This window comes from Mya arenaria, chromosome 14, assembly GCF_026914265.1.
Source record: "Mya arenaria isolate MELC-2E11 chromosome 14, ASM2691426v1".
Taxonomy (NCBI): Eukaryota; Metazoa; Mollusca; class Bivalvia; order Myida; family Myidae; genus Mya; species Mya arenaria.
In genome coordinates, this window is record NC_069135.1 from 10,612,576 (window position 1) to 10,630,782 (window position 18,207).

Genomic DNA, 18,207 nt, shown 5'->3' on the forward strand with positions numbered 1-18,207 from the left:
CTCGGCCATCTCCGGCAAGCTCCTATCTTGATACTAGCCGAGGAGTTCCGATTGGTATAACTGCAGCCATTTTTGTTAACTTTTATTCAGGTGACTGTGTAAAATGCGGCGCCGATTTATCATAATCGAATGTTCGGGCCCCGATGTCTTTTTCCAGAGACTTTTTCGTGTCGTATACTTTACAGTATTATACTTTGAAATTGGCATTGTGACAAAACTTATTTGTACAGTTAAATCAATAAAGTTGTGACCATAAAAAAAACCGTCGTCATAACTTGCCGGCTAGCAGTGACCATTAAAAACCCTATACGTGAATGATTTTATTTTACTAACAGCTAGTGTTGACATTATTTTTGTTACATAAATTGTTGATTCACATTCATGTGAATGGATCACGTGCAAAATCATTCAACCCGATTTTGTTTTACATAACTTATGGTACAGCGATACTTAGTACAGCGGGTGTATAGATATTTCCTATTGATGCGCAAGGCAAATGTTTATCACAGAGTATCTTACACCCGACTCGATAGTCGCTGTACGTTCTATTTTTTTCTTTGCGCTACTAGTATTCATAATTTGTCAGCATTTTCTTCTTTAAGTCGGAGGAAGGAGAACCTGTCGATATCAACATGAAGTGTTTGTGCCTGTTCGCATTTCTTGGAGTGTGCGGCGTTTTAGGGAACGACCAGATATGGGTTCAGCTGATGTCCTCGCAGATCGAGGAAGCGGCCGGGTACGACGTGCTTGCCGCAGACAAGAATATTCCGACCCTCGCTGGCGACCTTGGCCTCAAGACGCTCGTAACCTTGGTGAAGAAGGCAAACCTGGTGGACACACTGTCCGGCCCAGGTAAGGATACACTACGTTATCAATTTGAAACTAAGTCGGTGTTACGTTATATCATCACCATTAATATCTGTTTACGTCTGGTTAAGAAATTCGTGTATGTTCATGGCACAAGTGTATATATACGTGTTGTTGTTTTTTTACTTTCCCAAAAGCTATAATAATAATAATTAGATGTGCTTTTTTGGTAAAAGATGCGCTTCTTCTTAGATGCGATGAGAAATATAGCATTGCTCCAGTACTAACCACATTTTATGGCCACTGATTAGTGAAGTGTAATGCACCAGTCAGTTGTAACCACGGCCATCAGGTTCCGAGAATAGCTTGGACTTTGACTTTCGGTCCAGCCAACCCCGACTAAAATCTCCGTCCTGCGGGGACGAACAGATGGTAAAATCCCCGACAAATGCCCCCGCACCCCAGGGACCCTAGGTAAGGCCCATTCCCCGATGTATTTAAAGCGACGACAAAACACCGCATTCACCCGGAACTGCGGGGTCACCTGAAAGGTAAAAACACGGCCCATTTCACCGGCTATCCCCGGTATACCCCCGGACCTGTGGGGGTGGGGCGTGGTTACAATTGACTGGTGCATAACTGACGATAAAGTTCAATATGTACTTTTGGTGACTGAATTCTGATCCATTAACGTTTGATTGTATTCAACCAGCAGCTTACGACATTTCAAACAAGACCAACAATGAAATAAAGTAGTGTTACCAAAACCGGAGTACCCGGAGAAAACCCACTTTTCCGTCTTAGTGACCACAAACCAAACTCACATGCGCCCCTGCCGTTTCGTTCTATCCTCCGATCAAGTGCTGTTCAATAAAACCAGCAATTAATCAAATGAGATCGATTGATTGAATGATGGATTTATTAAACATTACTTGATCAATGAATGAATCAATCAATCAAACAAAAAACAAACACACAATTAATCGACACTCTAGCAATTAATCATTCAATCAAATAATCAAGCACTCAATCAATTAATAATTCAATCAAATAATCAAGCACTTCATCAATCAATCAAGCACTCAATTTATTATGTAAACAGCAAATGCAGTAACAACTATAACAAGTTGCTGCAGAATAATGATCAAGCTTATTAAAGTAGTGTACGTGCTTGGTTGCATGACTTGTATCAAGCGTATTCCATTACAGGCCCGTTCACGGTATTTGGTCCAACGGACCAGGCGTTTGCCGCGCTTCCTAAGAAGTTCGTTGACTTCCTCATGAAAAACATGACAGTACTGACGGCCATATTGGAGTACCACGTGGCGAGCGGTAAGGTGCTCTCCTCCGACCTGAAGAACAACATGCTCGTCCCCAGCGTGCAGGGGAAGGATATCCGCATTAACATCTACAAAGACGGGAAGGTACTGAATACATAATAAAATGGATGTATTAAGTGCGCTATTTCAGGATTCGGCTTTGAGTTTTACATATAGGAAGTTATTGTTAAACATATGTTATTTTTTAGTGCTTGTTTTCAGCAGTGGATTTTGACGCCCTACAAATGTTTTATGTGCATTTTATGTCTCAGTGAACAAGCATATCACACGTATTCTGTAATCAGCAATTTTTAAACGCAGTGACTCTAAGTAAATTTATTTTTTCATATTCTAGGTGATCACGGCGTCAGGGCGGCCAGTGACACTGCCGGACCAGGAAGCTACAAACGGCGTGATCCACGTGGTAAGCGGGGTTCTATTTCCGCCGGCAGGGACGGTCGTGGATGTGGTGTCCAAGTGCCCCGTGTTCAAGACACTTTTAAAGGCCGTCACTATTGCCGGTCTTGCAGACACATTAAGCGGTATGGATTGTACATCTAAACGTCTTAATAACGTGATCATGAATTGTGGAAATAAATCAACAATAAAATAAAATTCCTTAATGCGTAGATGTGTGCAACACGATAACTTAAAACGTTTCGCTTATGTCGTGTCTTTTCACCATATGTAACTAATGGTACATGCTAATGTATGTTATCCAGGAGCCGGACCATTCACCGTGTTCGCGCCCAGCGATAAAGCTTTTGCCAGGATTCCGAAGAAATGTATCGACGCCTTACTAAAGAACAAGACTCTACTTACAAGTACGCTGACATTTATTTCTGGTGTCAATTATTACAAGGAAAATATCAGTACATCGAGATTATGAAATTAGCATTATGAACTCGGAAGCCAGACTAAGTCAATATCGCGGTCTATTGACCCCCTTTGTCCTTGAGTCAGGTCAAGTGACACTTGTAAATGAGTCATTGGCAATGCGTGTCTAGCTGAAGGTGCTTATAGTGTGAACTTTTGACCTGGTGTAAGTTTACTTCAGGTTAATTTGTGTTCAATATCGACGGTTTCAGAAGACCGGGGCTGAGGTTTAAAATATCGTTTTAACTTTAATCCCAAAGACCTTTGCATACACATGATTAAGTATGCTTATGACTTGCAACCGTAGAACTTCTTTTGTAATAAGGCCTAAAAAATTGTTTGGTTAGGGTTACATCCTTTTCAAAAATAGGTAGGGTAGGTAGGGTTATTTTTTTATTTTATTTTTTTATTAGGCTTTATATAAGAATGTCATTTTCATCATTGCAGAATGGTGTTAAAGTTATCTCCTGTATAAGCATTTAAGGTTTTAAACTCCACATTTAAACTGACTATAAAAACGGTAGGGTCGGCGCCTATTCCGTAGGTAGGGTCGGGTAACCCGAACCAAATGTATTTTTGTTTAGGCCTAAAGAAATATACTGTCAGTGTTATATGAATAATGTTAACATTGTTTTCAGGCGTGCTAGAGTACCACGTGGCACCGGCCGTCGACTACAGCGCCGGGCTGTCATGTGGCGACGACGTGAAAACACTAAATGGCGCCTCCGTCAAAATCACCAAAATGTTCGGTACGGTTTCCCGTCATGTCATTGATCAACGTTGTCATCCTTGAGAATACAATAGAAGCTGTTTTATTCGCCCTGAAGGGTTTTTTATTATGCACTTAATAAAAGCACAAGCTCATCGAATAAGTCACTTAAAACTAAATAAAACAGAAATCGGAGCGAAAACGGTTTTGTATAGCGATATAAGATGCATTGATGTGATAAAAGAAGGAAAAATGATCTTCTAGTATATGTAATCGCTTACTCTCTCTTGCACACAGTGGTTAGAAATTGGCTCAAGGAGAGCAATACTTGATAAGCTTATAAAGAGCTGATTTTTCTACCTTCTTTACCCTGCGCGTAGGAGTGTACTGACCATCATGATGTTGTTGAACAGTCTCCCTATTACCAATACATACTGAACGAGTATAAATGTTTTACTCGTGACTCAGACGACCAAATTAACCCGATTACGTGTTTCAGGTCACCTGAGGGTGAATTATGCACGTGTGGTGTACGCAGACGCTTCTGTTACAAACGGCGTGATGCACGTGATCGACCGCGTGCTCTTCCCGCGTGAAATGAACGACCTCTGCGGCGATGACGTCATGGATTACGATGACGACAGCAGCGAAACGGAAGTCTTTGTTCCATTCCAGTAAATTACTAGTGCAATATAGGTGGAGCTGTTTGTTTGACTCGTTGGGACACGGGTATATTCCATTTTGAACAATTATCACGTTTAAACATTTCTGTGGCATTATATTTTAGCAAAGCCATTTGTCATTATGGTTCAAACTTTTCTTTACTGAGTTGATTTGTTTGGTATGTTTATATTGTATGTGTGTATGAGAAATCCTTTTGCATTTACAATAAGTGAATCTCTATGCAAGACGTTTGATATTCTAATACTTTGCTCATGCTGTCTCTCGACATTGTTATACGCTGATATTGTTAGCTTTGTGTAATTTATGTATATTTCATTCTTATATAATAAAATTCCTGATTTCAACATTGATTTGGTATGTCCATATGAGTCTATTTGTCAAAGAACATGTAGATATGAAAAGAAAATATTCAAAACACTTAAAATTTGATTTTAAAATTAATACTTGTACTTTTAACTGTTTGTGTTCCAGTATCAAGATATTAAAATAGCACCAATGCTGTGTAACAATTTGACAAGCTGCCAAAATAATCGAAATAAGAGTTTTTGTTACCAGAACCATTTAAATGACCTTTCATCGTTTACATTTTACGGGCTTCCATTTAACATCGACACCGGTAAATCTATAATCAAAATAACACAATAACCATATGGATAATCATTGCATAAGACGGTCTCCGGAGGCCACAGAGAACGTGTACAAAGCCTAGGACAAATCAAGTGAAACAGTGGAGTGCAATTACATGAACCATAATATGTTCCAAAAGTGAACTTTTCGAGTAGTAAAGGTTGTTAAACTAATTTTTCTATAAATTTATTTCGTGGTATTCACATTTCATATTCATATTTACAGTAAAAAATCAGGAAAAGTCCAAGTTACGCTGGAATTATTTTTTTTACACTTGTACTGCAAATGAGCTTTTGCATATTTTCTGTACGAGTCGGATGGTCTTTATATTGTCATAATATATGATTGTTCAATCAGTCAATGCTGCAGTTCCGCTGTATCTGCAGTCTGTCTATAGATCAATCGGCGGCATCATCCCCATGCCATGCCTTGCTGGTTCGTCTCCGGGAAGCATACCACCCTGGCATCCACATCTGGTAAAGCTCGTTAGGGTGCATTGTTGCCCAACCTGACACTGCATACCGGAGCAACATTCGAGACGCGCGCGCAGCAGCAGCACATCGATGATGTCGCCCTCTTGTCCGGTGCAGGGTCGCACCAGCAAAGACACCAACGTGACCAGGAGCAGAAGACTTACAGATCCAGTCATTGCTGTGCAATAAAACAGTACCTTAAAAAATTTAAAACATATTTTCACCAGTGGCAAAACTTAAATTTGAAAAAATGCAACATTTTTGGTTAAAAGGTGACGTGATTACTTCTGATCAAGGGGAATTTACTACAAAGGGTATTAAAAGTAGTTCTTAAAGTTGATGTTCACTCCTTAGTTTGCAGTGAAAATTTTAAATTGATTGTTATCTCGCTTATAAAACTCCATATTTTATTTATAAGCATAAAAGAAACAGAAATTAATTCAGATGATAAAACTTGCTGTTAATAAGAACAATATTGACATGAAAAACTACAGAATCAAGTAGTTCAAAAGTATAAACAAACACCATTCAATGGCACAGGGTCAACGCCAATGACACAGAACGGAAAAGCATACAGAGGAGTCTGCAGGTGCTATAACAGTATTTGAACAAAGTCAATTAATTCTGCGGAATGATAATTGTCCGAATGGTCACCGCATAGAGTCGGTCAAGTTTAATGTTATATAAAGCTTGATTACTGAACGAGTATTTTTTTATTTGTAAATGTAGTTATTGTAAGGGGTCCTCACTCCTGGTCGAGGCGGAGATTCCACTGAAACTGTCTGAAACACGTATCGAACAAAAAACGTTCTTAAAATTGGCCATAGGGTGCGTGTGAACATATACTATTTCCATGAAGTACTTGCTGATTTAACTGACTCATAGATTATTTCCATGAAGTACTGACTGATTTAACTGACTAATAGATTATTTCCATGAAGTACTGACTGATTTAACTGACTCATAGATTATTTCCATGAAGTACTTGCTGATTTAACTGACTCATAGATTATTTCCATGAAGTACTTGCTGATTTAACTGACTCAAAGATTATTTCCATGAAGTACTTGCTGATTTAACTGAGTCATAGATTATTTTCATGAAGTACTTGCTGATTTAACTGACTCAAAGATTATTTTCATGAAGTACTTGCTGATTTAACTGACTCATAGATTATTTCCATGAAGTACCGACTGATTTAACTGACTCATAGATTATTTCCATGAAGTACTGACTGATTTAATTGACTCATAGATTATTTCCATGAAGTACTGACTGATTTAACTGACTCATAGATTATTTCCATGAAGTACTTGCTGATTTAACTGACTCATAGATTATTTCCATGAAGTACTTGCTGATTTAACTGACTCATAGATTATTTCCATGAAGTACTTGCTGATTTAACTGACTCATAGATTATTCCCATGAAGTACTTACTGATTTAACTGAGTCACCTCACTGCCCGTTTGTGAAGCGGACATGTTCACGGACATATGGTACTGTCCATATTTATTATTCACAAAAAAATATTGCTAATATATGAATAAAAATACAAAGCTTGTATAAGATTCTAAAAAAACTTTTTGGGATCCCTTCAAAAGCAAAATCACAGACAGAACTAGATATGATTATATTTCGTTAATATATCAGATGGCTTAAATTTGTTTAAAACAACTTCTAATAAGATTCAAATGATAAATTACTAAATTAAAGGTACTCACTATGTACGAGCTATCAGTTGAGCGATCCAGAGTCCGACTGCCGGTCTGTCTTGTCTATGGTTCCGACTGTACGTATTTCCGCCACCTGTCGCATGTTTTACGCACACAGACCTTGTATTACGTGTCGATGTGATGTAAATTCAAAAATAGAAAAAGCAACACCCTAAGTGCAATGTTCTTAGTCAGAGACCTGACAAAGAGGCCCGCATGAGTTTGAATACTATATTTAAAAAGTTAAAATCATATTCAAGTTGTCAGTCTTGGATACATATCCATCTACGGTGGCTGGGAGTAAGATTACATTGTATTATTGGTCCCAGACCGTGGTGATTACTTTAGAGGTGTTATACATGTATCATAGCAATATCTGTCGCCTCGACTTTGATATTACCTTTATAGCAAAAGAACTTGAATCCCATTACACCCTGCGCGTTTTGTTGTGTTGGTAAATGGAAAACGCTATGCCACGGTACAATCGAAGACTTTTACCTTGGCTACGAACAAAATTGAAATAGAAAAAAATGGTGGGAAAGATGAGTTTAAACCCGCCCACAGAAATTCCAGTGGTATTTAGCATATTTATTTAAAAATTGCAACGAAACGACGTGGCTCGAAAAATCGCTCTCCGTGAGGCAGCAAAATTCTAGACACTGGGACACACGTTTCACCTATCGTGGCAACTTGGCCATCTCCGGCAAGGTTCGGGGTATACCTCGTAAAAAGGCCTTAAGATATATGAGAATGTGATAAGACGGCCGGCGAGTAACTAAATTATCACATTATACAACTGGGCTCTTGATTGACTAATTACTATTATTATTTTTAATGGTTATTAGAATGACGAACGCCGTTGTTTGGGCGGGCCGGCATGATGGCGACGTCAAACTCACCGTTTATATAATTATTTTAGTTGCTAGTAGGTTTGACAAATGTTGACTGAACGTTGCATATAGGATGAGATAATGGAGACATTTCTTGGAATTTCGTTTGGGGCTCCTCGGGTCAAGGTGATAGTTACTAAAATAGAAAAGTGGTTGGTTCTGAATAACTTTAGGTAGAGTTAACATATATCAACCAAACTTGGTAAATTGAAGAGTTTATGGAGACCTTTCATGGGATTGGGGCCCTTAGAATCAAGGTCATGGTCACTGTTACTAGAAATAGCTAATCATTTGATTCTAAATAACTTTAGTTATTGGTGACGTGTGGTCAAACTTGGTATGTAGAAAGTGATTATGAAAGACTTCCATGGGTTTGTGTTTCGGGCCCCTAGGATCAAGGTCAACGTCGCTGTTAATAAAAATAGAAAACAGTTTAAACTGAATCACACAACGAATACTGAAATTCTTCCGCCAATCATTGAAAACATGGTTTCGTGAACTATTTTTAAAGATCCTTCGATCACTTCCGAGGTCGTTTGGATTGACGTTTCGTCTGTTGCATATGGGCCTTTCGTAATCGACGCACCTCATGAACGCGTCATATTAATAACCGTCTGATTTGATCTGTATCCACGTATTTAGCATGTGCCATTCATTTACTATTGCGTTTAAGGAAGTTTAGAGGTACTAAAAGTTCATTAAGGATTTACAAGACTCGTAATACGATGACATTAAAAAAAATCTAAAAAAAACAACAACAACATATGCCAGTTCCAGATACAATATATATAGTATTACAGCAAACAAATGATAAGTATAGAAAGGTAAAATCCAAATATAGATCAATAGCTTGTCTTGTTTCGTGTAAACAATGTAAACTTTTTTTAATATCGGGGAAAAATAATAAAATACGCTCATATTGCATTATTTCCGACTACAAATTGTTAAAATGTATTGATTGAGCTACCCCAAATCCCTATGCAAACAATTAATGCCATATACTTTCGGTTCTGAGGGAGGATGCATGTCAAAAGTTGGGGCCCTAACATACGCCCCTTCTAACGTCAATTCCTTGATCCACCCCTGCTATACAATTTATCTATGGTATTGATGTGGGTGGTCTATTTTATCTGATCTGCGGTTGTTCCCGTCTCTTTCTTAGAGCGCTTTTTACTCTTGGTCATGAATGAAACGTCATAGAGCTTCGATAAGGAGATGTGACCAAAACAGCAGCAATTATGTCACCACAGTATACATATATCCAATTATTCGATTTGCTTTCATCTGCTCTATGGTATAATATAATCCTCTCCTATTGTGCTGATAATAATTATATGTGTTCACCAAAAAATCAGCGCTTTTTACTCTTGGTCATGAATGAAACGTCATAGAGCTTCGATAAGGAGATGTGACCAAAACAGCAGCAATTATGTCACCACAGTATACATATATCCAATTATTCGATTTGCTTTCATCTGCTCTATGGTATAATATAATCCTCTCCTATTGTGCTGATAATAATTATATGTGTTCACCAAAAAATCGTGGTTGAATAAAAAATTACACTTTAAAATAAAAAAGACATTTTCGCCCTTTAAACTCAATTAAACTTTAATTTTCTGCACACAAAGTTAGTATAAACCACAGAAAATCCAATATATCCACCTAAAATCGCTACAAAGTTCCATCAAATTTGGCCATAATAAACACTATTTTCAGAGCACCAAAACACAACATGGATAAAGGAAATCCCATCGGCATGGTACTCCTTGACCTACAGAAAGCATTTGATACAGAAAATCATGCTATACTTTTGATGATACTTGAAGCCCTTGGCCTTACAGAGTCCGCTATCAGATGGTTTTCTTCCTATTTGTCCGACAGGGTGCAGATAGTTGAGGTTTCGGGAACGTTCTTTCCCGGACCAGAGTAACATGTGGTGAGTCTCAAGGATCAATATTAGGTCCTCTCCTTTTTTAGACTATCTGCGCATGCGCGCAGGTATTCTTAAGACCGCAAAATCCAAAGAACTACTGCTTTTCATGTCGTTTTAACCCATTTTTTTTGTCTCAATACGCTCTATGTTTAACAGATTGACGACGAAATCATAAAAAAAATAGATTAGTTGTATTGCGGGCCGAGTAGGAGTTCTTGCTTGTTCGGCTATTTCCGCGCTGTATTTCTGTACCCCGGCGTTTTATTTTTAGCAGAAAATAACTATTTTTAGATCGTTATATTTGTTGTGTTTTAATGTAGGTATATAATATAGACACTTAAATTTTTACTACATTTATTCAAGGGTATAACATGTGAGTACATTAATAGTCTGAATCCTTATGCCTCTCTGATACTTCTAGGGGTTCCACCTTGGTGCCTTAGCAGGGCGGTTACTAATTTGCATATAGAGGCGTAGCTTCTATGCTTACAACATTACAATATTTATCAGATAAATGTGGGTCAAACTAATGGAAGCTCTGGTAGGAAGGTAACATACTGATATTCACTCTGAATTTAGCCCAAAATGTTCTAGAAATTATCACCGACCGCAAGTGTCCCATCGCCTGCAGGGTTTTTATTATAACCTGGTGTGACCCTGAAGCACGCTTATTTGTAATGTTGTATTTTTTATATTACTGTTATGAGATAAGAAACAAAAATATGATTGTCTGAAAGTCAAAATAGTTGTATCTCAGATTTCGCGTTGCTAATGCTTCAAATACTATGATTTGCCTGCTATACAATATCAAAATACTATTCATTCTATATGGTTTAGGTGTATACTTTTCTAACAAGATTTTTTTTCATTTTTTTTGGGTAATAACTTCGTTCCGTTGTATTCTTGGCATAGTTTTGGACATAAGGCTTCCAATTTATTCTAAAACACATGCCCTGATACGACAGCGAGTTATGCATACGTTTGATGAAGCAAAGTAGTTCGGATTTAACCTGTAAAACATCTAAAGAGTGCGAAGCATTCATAACAGCACAAGTTATACACAGACACTCACATAACACAAAATTAATCATTAACATTTATTTATCAATAAAACTTAAAAAAGCACAATCATGTTCCCATTCTAAGAACAGACTATTTCCCAATAATCTAAAAATAGTTTCAACTACATTAACTGACCGATTTTCTAAAAAAAGTTTTTACGTACATTAACTGACCACATGTTTGTCCTCACTGCGGAAAAACGACCATCTGCATGATAAGCTCTGCATTTTGATAAGAATTATTTCTAAAGCTGCTCGTAAATTCATTTCCCTTAATCAATTAAAACGTGTTTGTTCATAAAACTGGCTTTACGTATGATATCTAATCAAAGCACCTTTAGAAGCGATTGAAAGGGTCATGCTTTGTAACTTTAAATACATGGGGATACGTCGACTGAAGTGAATAACTGTGCATTTCGAATGGAATTATTGCTGAAGTTGTTTGTAAAAAATGATTTTCCTTAAACAAAACGTGTATGTTCATAAAAGGAAATGATATATATATATATATATATATATATATATATATATATATATATATATATATATATATATATATATATATATATATATATATTGTATTTTCCTAATCCTCGCCCACTGTGGAGGCCCTCGGCACATTTTTCACTTTTATCTATGTGCCCTTCACCTATTCCCATTATAGTTCAAATACAATTTGCAACTCTCACATATTTGCCCGCAGATAGTCTTTCAGCGCCTCGCGCTTTGATGTTATTTATGTAAACGACATGCCAACTGTGGTTAGGTATAAGCTGCTCATATGTGCTGATGATTCTGCTAGTTTAGTCTCTGGTAAACATAAAGACGATATACAGTCTACACATTTTTAGTGAGTGTCTCATTTGCAACAAACTATATCATTACACCTTGGTAAAACAGAAACTATATTATGTGGGTCAAAACAGAGGCTTAGATCTCAGAGAAATCTTACAGTCACTTGTAATGGTGTTTCCATTGAGTCTAGGGACTCGGTTAAATACAACCATTGATAAGAGTTTATCATTCGGTGTTATGGTTTTGTCTATTATCAAGAAAGCCAATGCATGATTAAAGTTTCTGTATTTCATTACCCAACATAACAAGAAGTTGCTGGTTATGTCACTTATTCAGTGCCATTTCGATTTTACCTCAACTTATTCTGTAACTCAAGAATTCAGTTTACCTACCCCGAGGTTTGGTAAGAAGTCCTTTGCTTATCGTGGTTGTTCATTGTGGAATGAGTTACCACAAGACATGAGGAAATATGTGATATAAATTTGTTATTTTTTTTATGTTATGGTACGCTGTAAATTTTGACTCCTTAGCATTACAATTCTGTGAGTTTAAGTTTAAGTATGTCATTTAGCTTGTGCAATTACATAAAAAAAATATTATTCAAATACTCATGGCCTATTACAGGCATACAGAGTTAACAAACAAAATGCAATAATAAAATGGAATGGTGAACAATGCATACACATAACATACAAAGAATGACATGGAAATTAATCTCTACAACACTACAAGAAGACATATGTACAATGAACAATGACAAAATAGTTTGCATGAGAAGAAAAAAAAGAAAAGAAAAAAGGAAGGTGGAGTTGGAACTCAATAAAATTTATCTTTTATATTTGAACAAATATTTTTTATGAATTTAACTAATCTAATTATAGTAGAGGTGTCAGTGCTACACATTATTTTCTGGAACTTTAGTGTATTTGGATACTGACAGTAATACTTACCAATAAACTTTTTCCTATCATCACCAAAAAAAGAACATCTCAAAAGATAATGAAACTCATCACCAAGGTCTTTTATATCACATTATGTAAACTTTCGTAAAGCCCTATCAACATTCATATAACGACCACTTACAACAGGAATAAAGTTGTTTAAACATCTAAATTTACATATCATATAAGCAAGATTCCATGAAACATTTGTAAGATACTTTTCCAACTTAAATTCTGTTTTGAATAATCTGTAGCTCATACATTTAGAAAAAGTGTTAATGTCACTTGACCAAGTTTGCTTATACTGATCTTGCAAAGTCAATTTTACTTTACTTTTAAACATATTTACATTTATAACCGATTGAGAGAGCCAATACTTAACAATCCATGGGCAACTGTAGACGTTATTGATATGCAAATTATACATAAGTTTATAAAGAACAGCACAATATTTTATCTGCTTTTCCGGAGACTAAAGAACTCCAAAAGTTGAGCATTCTTCCCTCAATCTTAAGATTAATAGGGTAAACACCAAGTTCACCAAGAACCATAACAGTTTGATTTTATGTTTTCTTTTTAACAAACAGTCTTTCTTTAAAACTGTGATCTATTTTATAATCTTAATGTGTCTTGCTATGTCAAGCTATTTTTTACCACAAGGACAACAACGGAAATAAGGGATTTATAATTCCTTTTTGTGATATTCTTTGTGTACAAAATAGTTGACATGGACTATTTTACTGGTGCTTGATGCATGTTTTAATCATGTTCTGTACTGTATAATGTAACTATGTTTTATACATTTGATACATAAATAAATCTATCTGTCTATCTTAGTCTGTAAATGAACTCATTCCATTGTGTGAGCATTTTAAATATTTTATGATAGCAACACAAAATTAAAGACCTCTTGCAATGAATTAAAGAGACCTTCAGTAGCTAGGCCACAGTTACTTGGTATTTGGACTGCATTTTTTGGCCAGTCAAGCGATTGGTCCCTAGTGTGATCTCTTGGACTGAGAATCATAAAAAAAATGTGTTTTAGTACTCTATGATACACCTAATAAACAAATAATCAACTTTTGGTCGTTTATTTTTATACATCAAATATTTTGAAAAATGCAGTCCACATGCCAAGAAATCCTATCCAATTTTCGATTAAGAAGGTAACCCAGTCATCTGCTAATAGCGAAATCATCGAAATTTAATGACCATTACGCCCAGAATGAATTGCATTGTAGCAATGAATCTGGTCAGTTTTTGGAGTAGTGCATAATTCTAAGGTTTTAACGCTTCATCTCAATTTTTATACTTCGATACTTGTCAAACATAACACAAACATTTCAATAATAGTTTATTACTGATTATAGACATGGTCTTCTGAACTTGATTAACTTATGCTAAAACTTTGATGTAATCTCCTTGACAACGGAGTATAACTCTCTAAACCAAGCATTTGAGTTATGTTTAAACATTGAAAACATCAAGTACAGACAGTTGCGTAGCTACATAAAGGCCTTATAGGCCTGGGCCTATAACTTTTTTTTGGAAAAGTTGAATAACTCAAAAATTCAGCAAAAACTACTCAAACACTTTGAACAACTCAAAAGTCTGCTTTACTTTAACGAAATCAATTTTGGTGCTCTTATTTTTAAACTACGTGCAGGGTGTTTTTCTTGGTTTTATTGTAATCATTGCAACTGAAATGTATAATTGCGTGTGTGTAATATGCATATAAAAATCCACAAACTCACATAGAATCATCGGGCCTACAAGCTTTTTAGACCCTAGCTACGCCCCTGTCAGATATATCTTACTATATACTATAACTCCACAACCTTCTCAATATACTAAAATAGCACCTTCAGCTTAGATTTTGTCGATTAATTTATCAACTTCATTACTGTATTGTTGTAAAAGAAACTATTAGGGTTTGGTCTGCGTAAGGATGTATTTAAACCCAAATAGAACTACGACTCAGTCATTATCCTTTAAAAAATGAATGGCCCATGGGTCACACTTTATCGACTACCGGGTGGTTGTCCGGTAAGCGCACTGGTAAACGCGCTCGCTTCTCACCAAGACGACCCCACGTTCGAATCCCGGCGTGGGCGCATGTGAGTTTGATATAGGGCCGGACATTTGGTTTATCACTCGTTCTCCGATTTCCACCACTAAACAAGATCACACCCCCGCGTTAAATCGTGCCAACATGAGCAATTGGTATAATGATTTTCAAAATCGTTGCAAAATATAATATTATATGTTAAAACTAATATTTTGACTCATTTACACAAATTAAAATGATACTGTGGAGGTTTTTTTCGGTGGATGTCGAAAATCTGCGAAAAAAAGGTTGTGCCTTCATCATTTTAAGTAAATAAATGATACAAAACGTAGTCCCTTCACCCACAACTACTTAAAGTTGATTATCGCGAGATTAACAGCAGTACAAATAGTCATTGGATAGTTAGTAGTTGGAGTCATAGCTGAAGCTGTAGAAGTGGCAACAACAACAGTATCAACAGCAGCGTCAGTTGTTTTAGGGGAAGCAAAGTCATCACAATATCGGTGGTGGTGATGGTTGCAGTGGTGGTGGCGTCGCTGGTGTTTTTGCGGTGTTGATGACAGTGGCAATAGTAGAAAAAGTAGTGGTAGTATGGACAGCAAAAACTTAAAAATTACCAGCTGTATTACTAAGATTTGAAGCGCACACACCAAATGACCAAACATGCTCACCTAATATATCTATTTAAACTTCAATAGAACATAGTGGGTTGTGTTCGGGGTTATATACTTTTTACAGACACGATCGTGGGAAGTCATTTATCATTTTCAGACGTTGTGGGAAGGGGGGGGGGGGGGTAATAAAGAAAACGAGTCACTCAAGGGTGATGATTTTATGTCGGCCAAAATATGTTCTTACACAGATCAAGGTATGAAGAAAATGCAAGATGCATCTGTTATACGAAAATGAATTCATCGTGTCCTAGAATGTGTTCATGATGATGTAAACACAACTGAAGTAGATTTGACATTCGAAGTTCAATTTCACCAATATGATATATTTTCAAGTTTCGATTGTATTTTCCATGGTGTTTACGTATACAGTATAACTCCGTTGGCTCGTTGGCCCGAAAATGTTTCATTATACTGAAGGTAGCTATTCCCGCTTGGCTCGAATTTTCCGAGGCTCGAGGTATTTTTGCCGGTCGGTATGAGTTCGAGCCAATGGGGTTCGACAGTACTAAAGAGTTTTATAAAAAAATACAGTGATCAACGGCAAAGCTAAAAAAATGAATAATTAAGAGTTTTCGTATCTTTTATAAAATGCGAAATCAATCAAGCTTTCCATTGCAAAATTAAGATCTATACGCTTAGTAAAACCCCTAAATACATTAGATTGATACAGTTAGATTCATAAAAGTCAATATAGGTAACATTTACATTCCAAATAAAACGGTTGTCGTAAGCGTACCATTTTGATTGACAGCTGCCACATGTTTAAAACAGTTTAATCTTACTCATTAAAGCTTCACTCTCACAGATTGAAAGTTTTGACAATTTTTTAAATGATTTTGTCTTGGAACGAGCTAATTTTTGCGAAAGTCCATGGAAAGCAGTTATATAAGACTGCTGACAAAAATTAGATCGCAGATTTTTATATCTAAGTTCAAAAGTTGATGTTAGTAACTGGGAATATAAAAAAACTAAAATTTGATCTTTTGTCAGCAATCTTTTATCATTAGTTTGCAGACATTTACGCCAATTTTTTCTCTTTCCAAGACAAAAAATAAAAAGTTCTAGAAATGGTATAACTGTGAGAGTGCAGCTGTTATTAAAGACCAACAATATAGTTTATGTATAAGTTTATATTAATTTTAACTTGTCAATAATTGTTCGGAGACTAGGTGGTCTACGACCCAGTTTTGATAGCGACATTGTTGTTTTTTCATTGTATTGTTTATCTAGCAATTTACTGCTGGCAGGGTTATTAGTCACACCCTTGCTCTGTGCTCTTTTGAGTTTTCTAGGAATGTAGGCTTGACTATACTTATTTGGAGGCACTATTTTTAGATCCGTTCCCATGGGGTATACTCAACATTTCATTGGTCAACCAGTACGTATAGTGAATATTTTGGCGACAGCAGTCTGAATTTTTATTCTGCCTTCAGTGCGCAAAAAGATCGCTGATTGACCGTTTTACATTGTAATTGTCTTTTTTTAAGTTTTTGTGGAATACAGATAGCATTGTTCAGTAAGTTCATGTTTTTGTATTTTATGTTATCCTTGACTCGTATATTATATTATATTTTATGTGAAAAATGTATTTTTATTGTTTCATCATCCTCATTTCTATTGTGAACGATTAGTAAATTTAAGTTCATTGTTAATTTCAGATAACAGTTGAAAGTTGTACATTGAAACGTTTAAAGTTGTACGTTGAAAGTTGTACATTGAAACGCTTAAAGTTGTACGTTGAAAGTCGTGCGTTATATGACGATGTTTGAACGTTGTATGAGCGTTGTTTGAGTTACTGACAATAAAACGTATAAATTGACAGTGTCTACAGTTTGTTTCCGGAACTTAATCAGGCTCAACCCGCGCCCAGTGTTTAACCGGGTTGAAGGCCGTGAAATCTAACAATAATTATGTATAACACAACACTTCGTAATATCTTTCTTGGCTAAATTAAATACATTCTTCCAAATCTTGACCCAAATCGCAGCAATTCCCTAGGCACGATAACATGAGAATTTGACCTTAGATTCTCGGTCAATTAGAGGTTAGTGTGTAGCTGAAGTTGACTCTCGCGTAGAAATGAAAACTGGAAAAAATGGCTGGTATTTCTTGGCATGAATACCAAGTAACTGTGCGCTAGGCAGCTATGCCGTACGGCCGACATTGAATAAGAGCTTCATGTTATGATTGAAAATACTGAATAATAGCAACTGACTATTGTTAATTAAAGTAGGAAGTGTTATTTGAACAGCAATTTGTAATGAAAAATACTTAAAAGAAAGTCCCGCGAGCCGGATAAAGATTGTACGTAATTGTAAACTATTTAATATGTAAAAATAAACGACCAAACGTTGATTATTTGTTTATTAGGTGTATCATAGAGTACTAAAACACATTTTTTTATGATTCTCAGTCCAAGAGATCACCCTAGGGACCAATCGCTTGACTGGCCAAAAAAATGCAGTCCAAATACCAAGTAACTGTGCGCTAGGCAGCTATGCCGTACGGCCGACATTAAATAAGAGCTTAATGTTAAGATTGAAAATACTGAATAATAGCAACTGACTATTGTAATAAACGTAGGGAGTGTTATTTGAACAGCAATTTGTAATGAAAAATATTTAAAAGAAAG

General features: G+C 36.2%; 1 protein-coding gene across 1 annotated transcript; it reads left to right on the forward strand.

The window, feature by feature from the left end:
• The first annotated feature begins 543 nt into the window (after window positions 1-543).
• Window positions 544-4,739, forward strand: LOC128217675 (transforming growth factor-beta-induced protein ig-h3-like). The gene is made up of 6 exons (XM_052924979.1): window positions 544-852; window positions 2,017-2,231; window positions 2,482-2,668; window positions 2,849-2,950; window positions 3,641-3,751; window positions 4,211-4,739. The coding sequence occupies exons 1-6, from the start codon at window positions 633-635 to the stop codon at window positions 4,387-4,389; spliced, it is 1,014 nt and encodes a 337-aa protein (XP_052780939.1). The 5' UTR covers window positions 544-632; the 3' UTR covers window positions 4,390-4,739.
• The last annotated feature ends 13,468 nt before the right edge of the window (window positions 4,740-18,207 follow it).

Excerpts from the sequence above, each read along its gene's own strand:
- LOC128217675 (XM_052924979.1), top strand. The coding sequence starts at position 633 with ATGAAGTGTTTGTGCCTGTTCGCATTTCTTGGAGTGTGCGGCGTTTTA. Across the intron at positions 853-2,016 it reads GGACACACTGTCCGGCCCAG|GCCCGTTCACGGTATTTGGT; the intron begins GTAAGGATACAC and ends ATTCCATTACAG. Across the intron at positions 2,951-3,640 it reads GAACAAGACTCTACTTACAA|GCGTGCTAGAGTACCACGTG; the intron begins GTACGCTGACAT and ends CATTGTTTTCAG.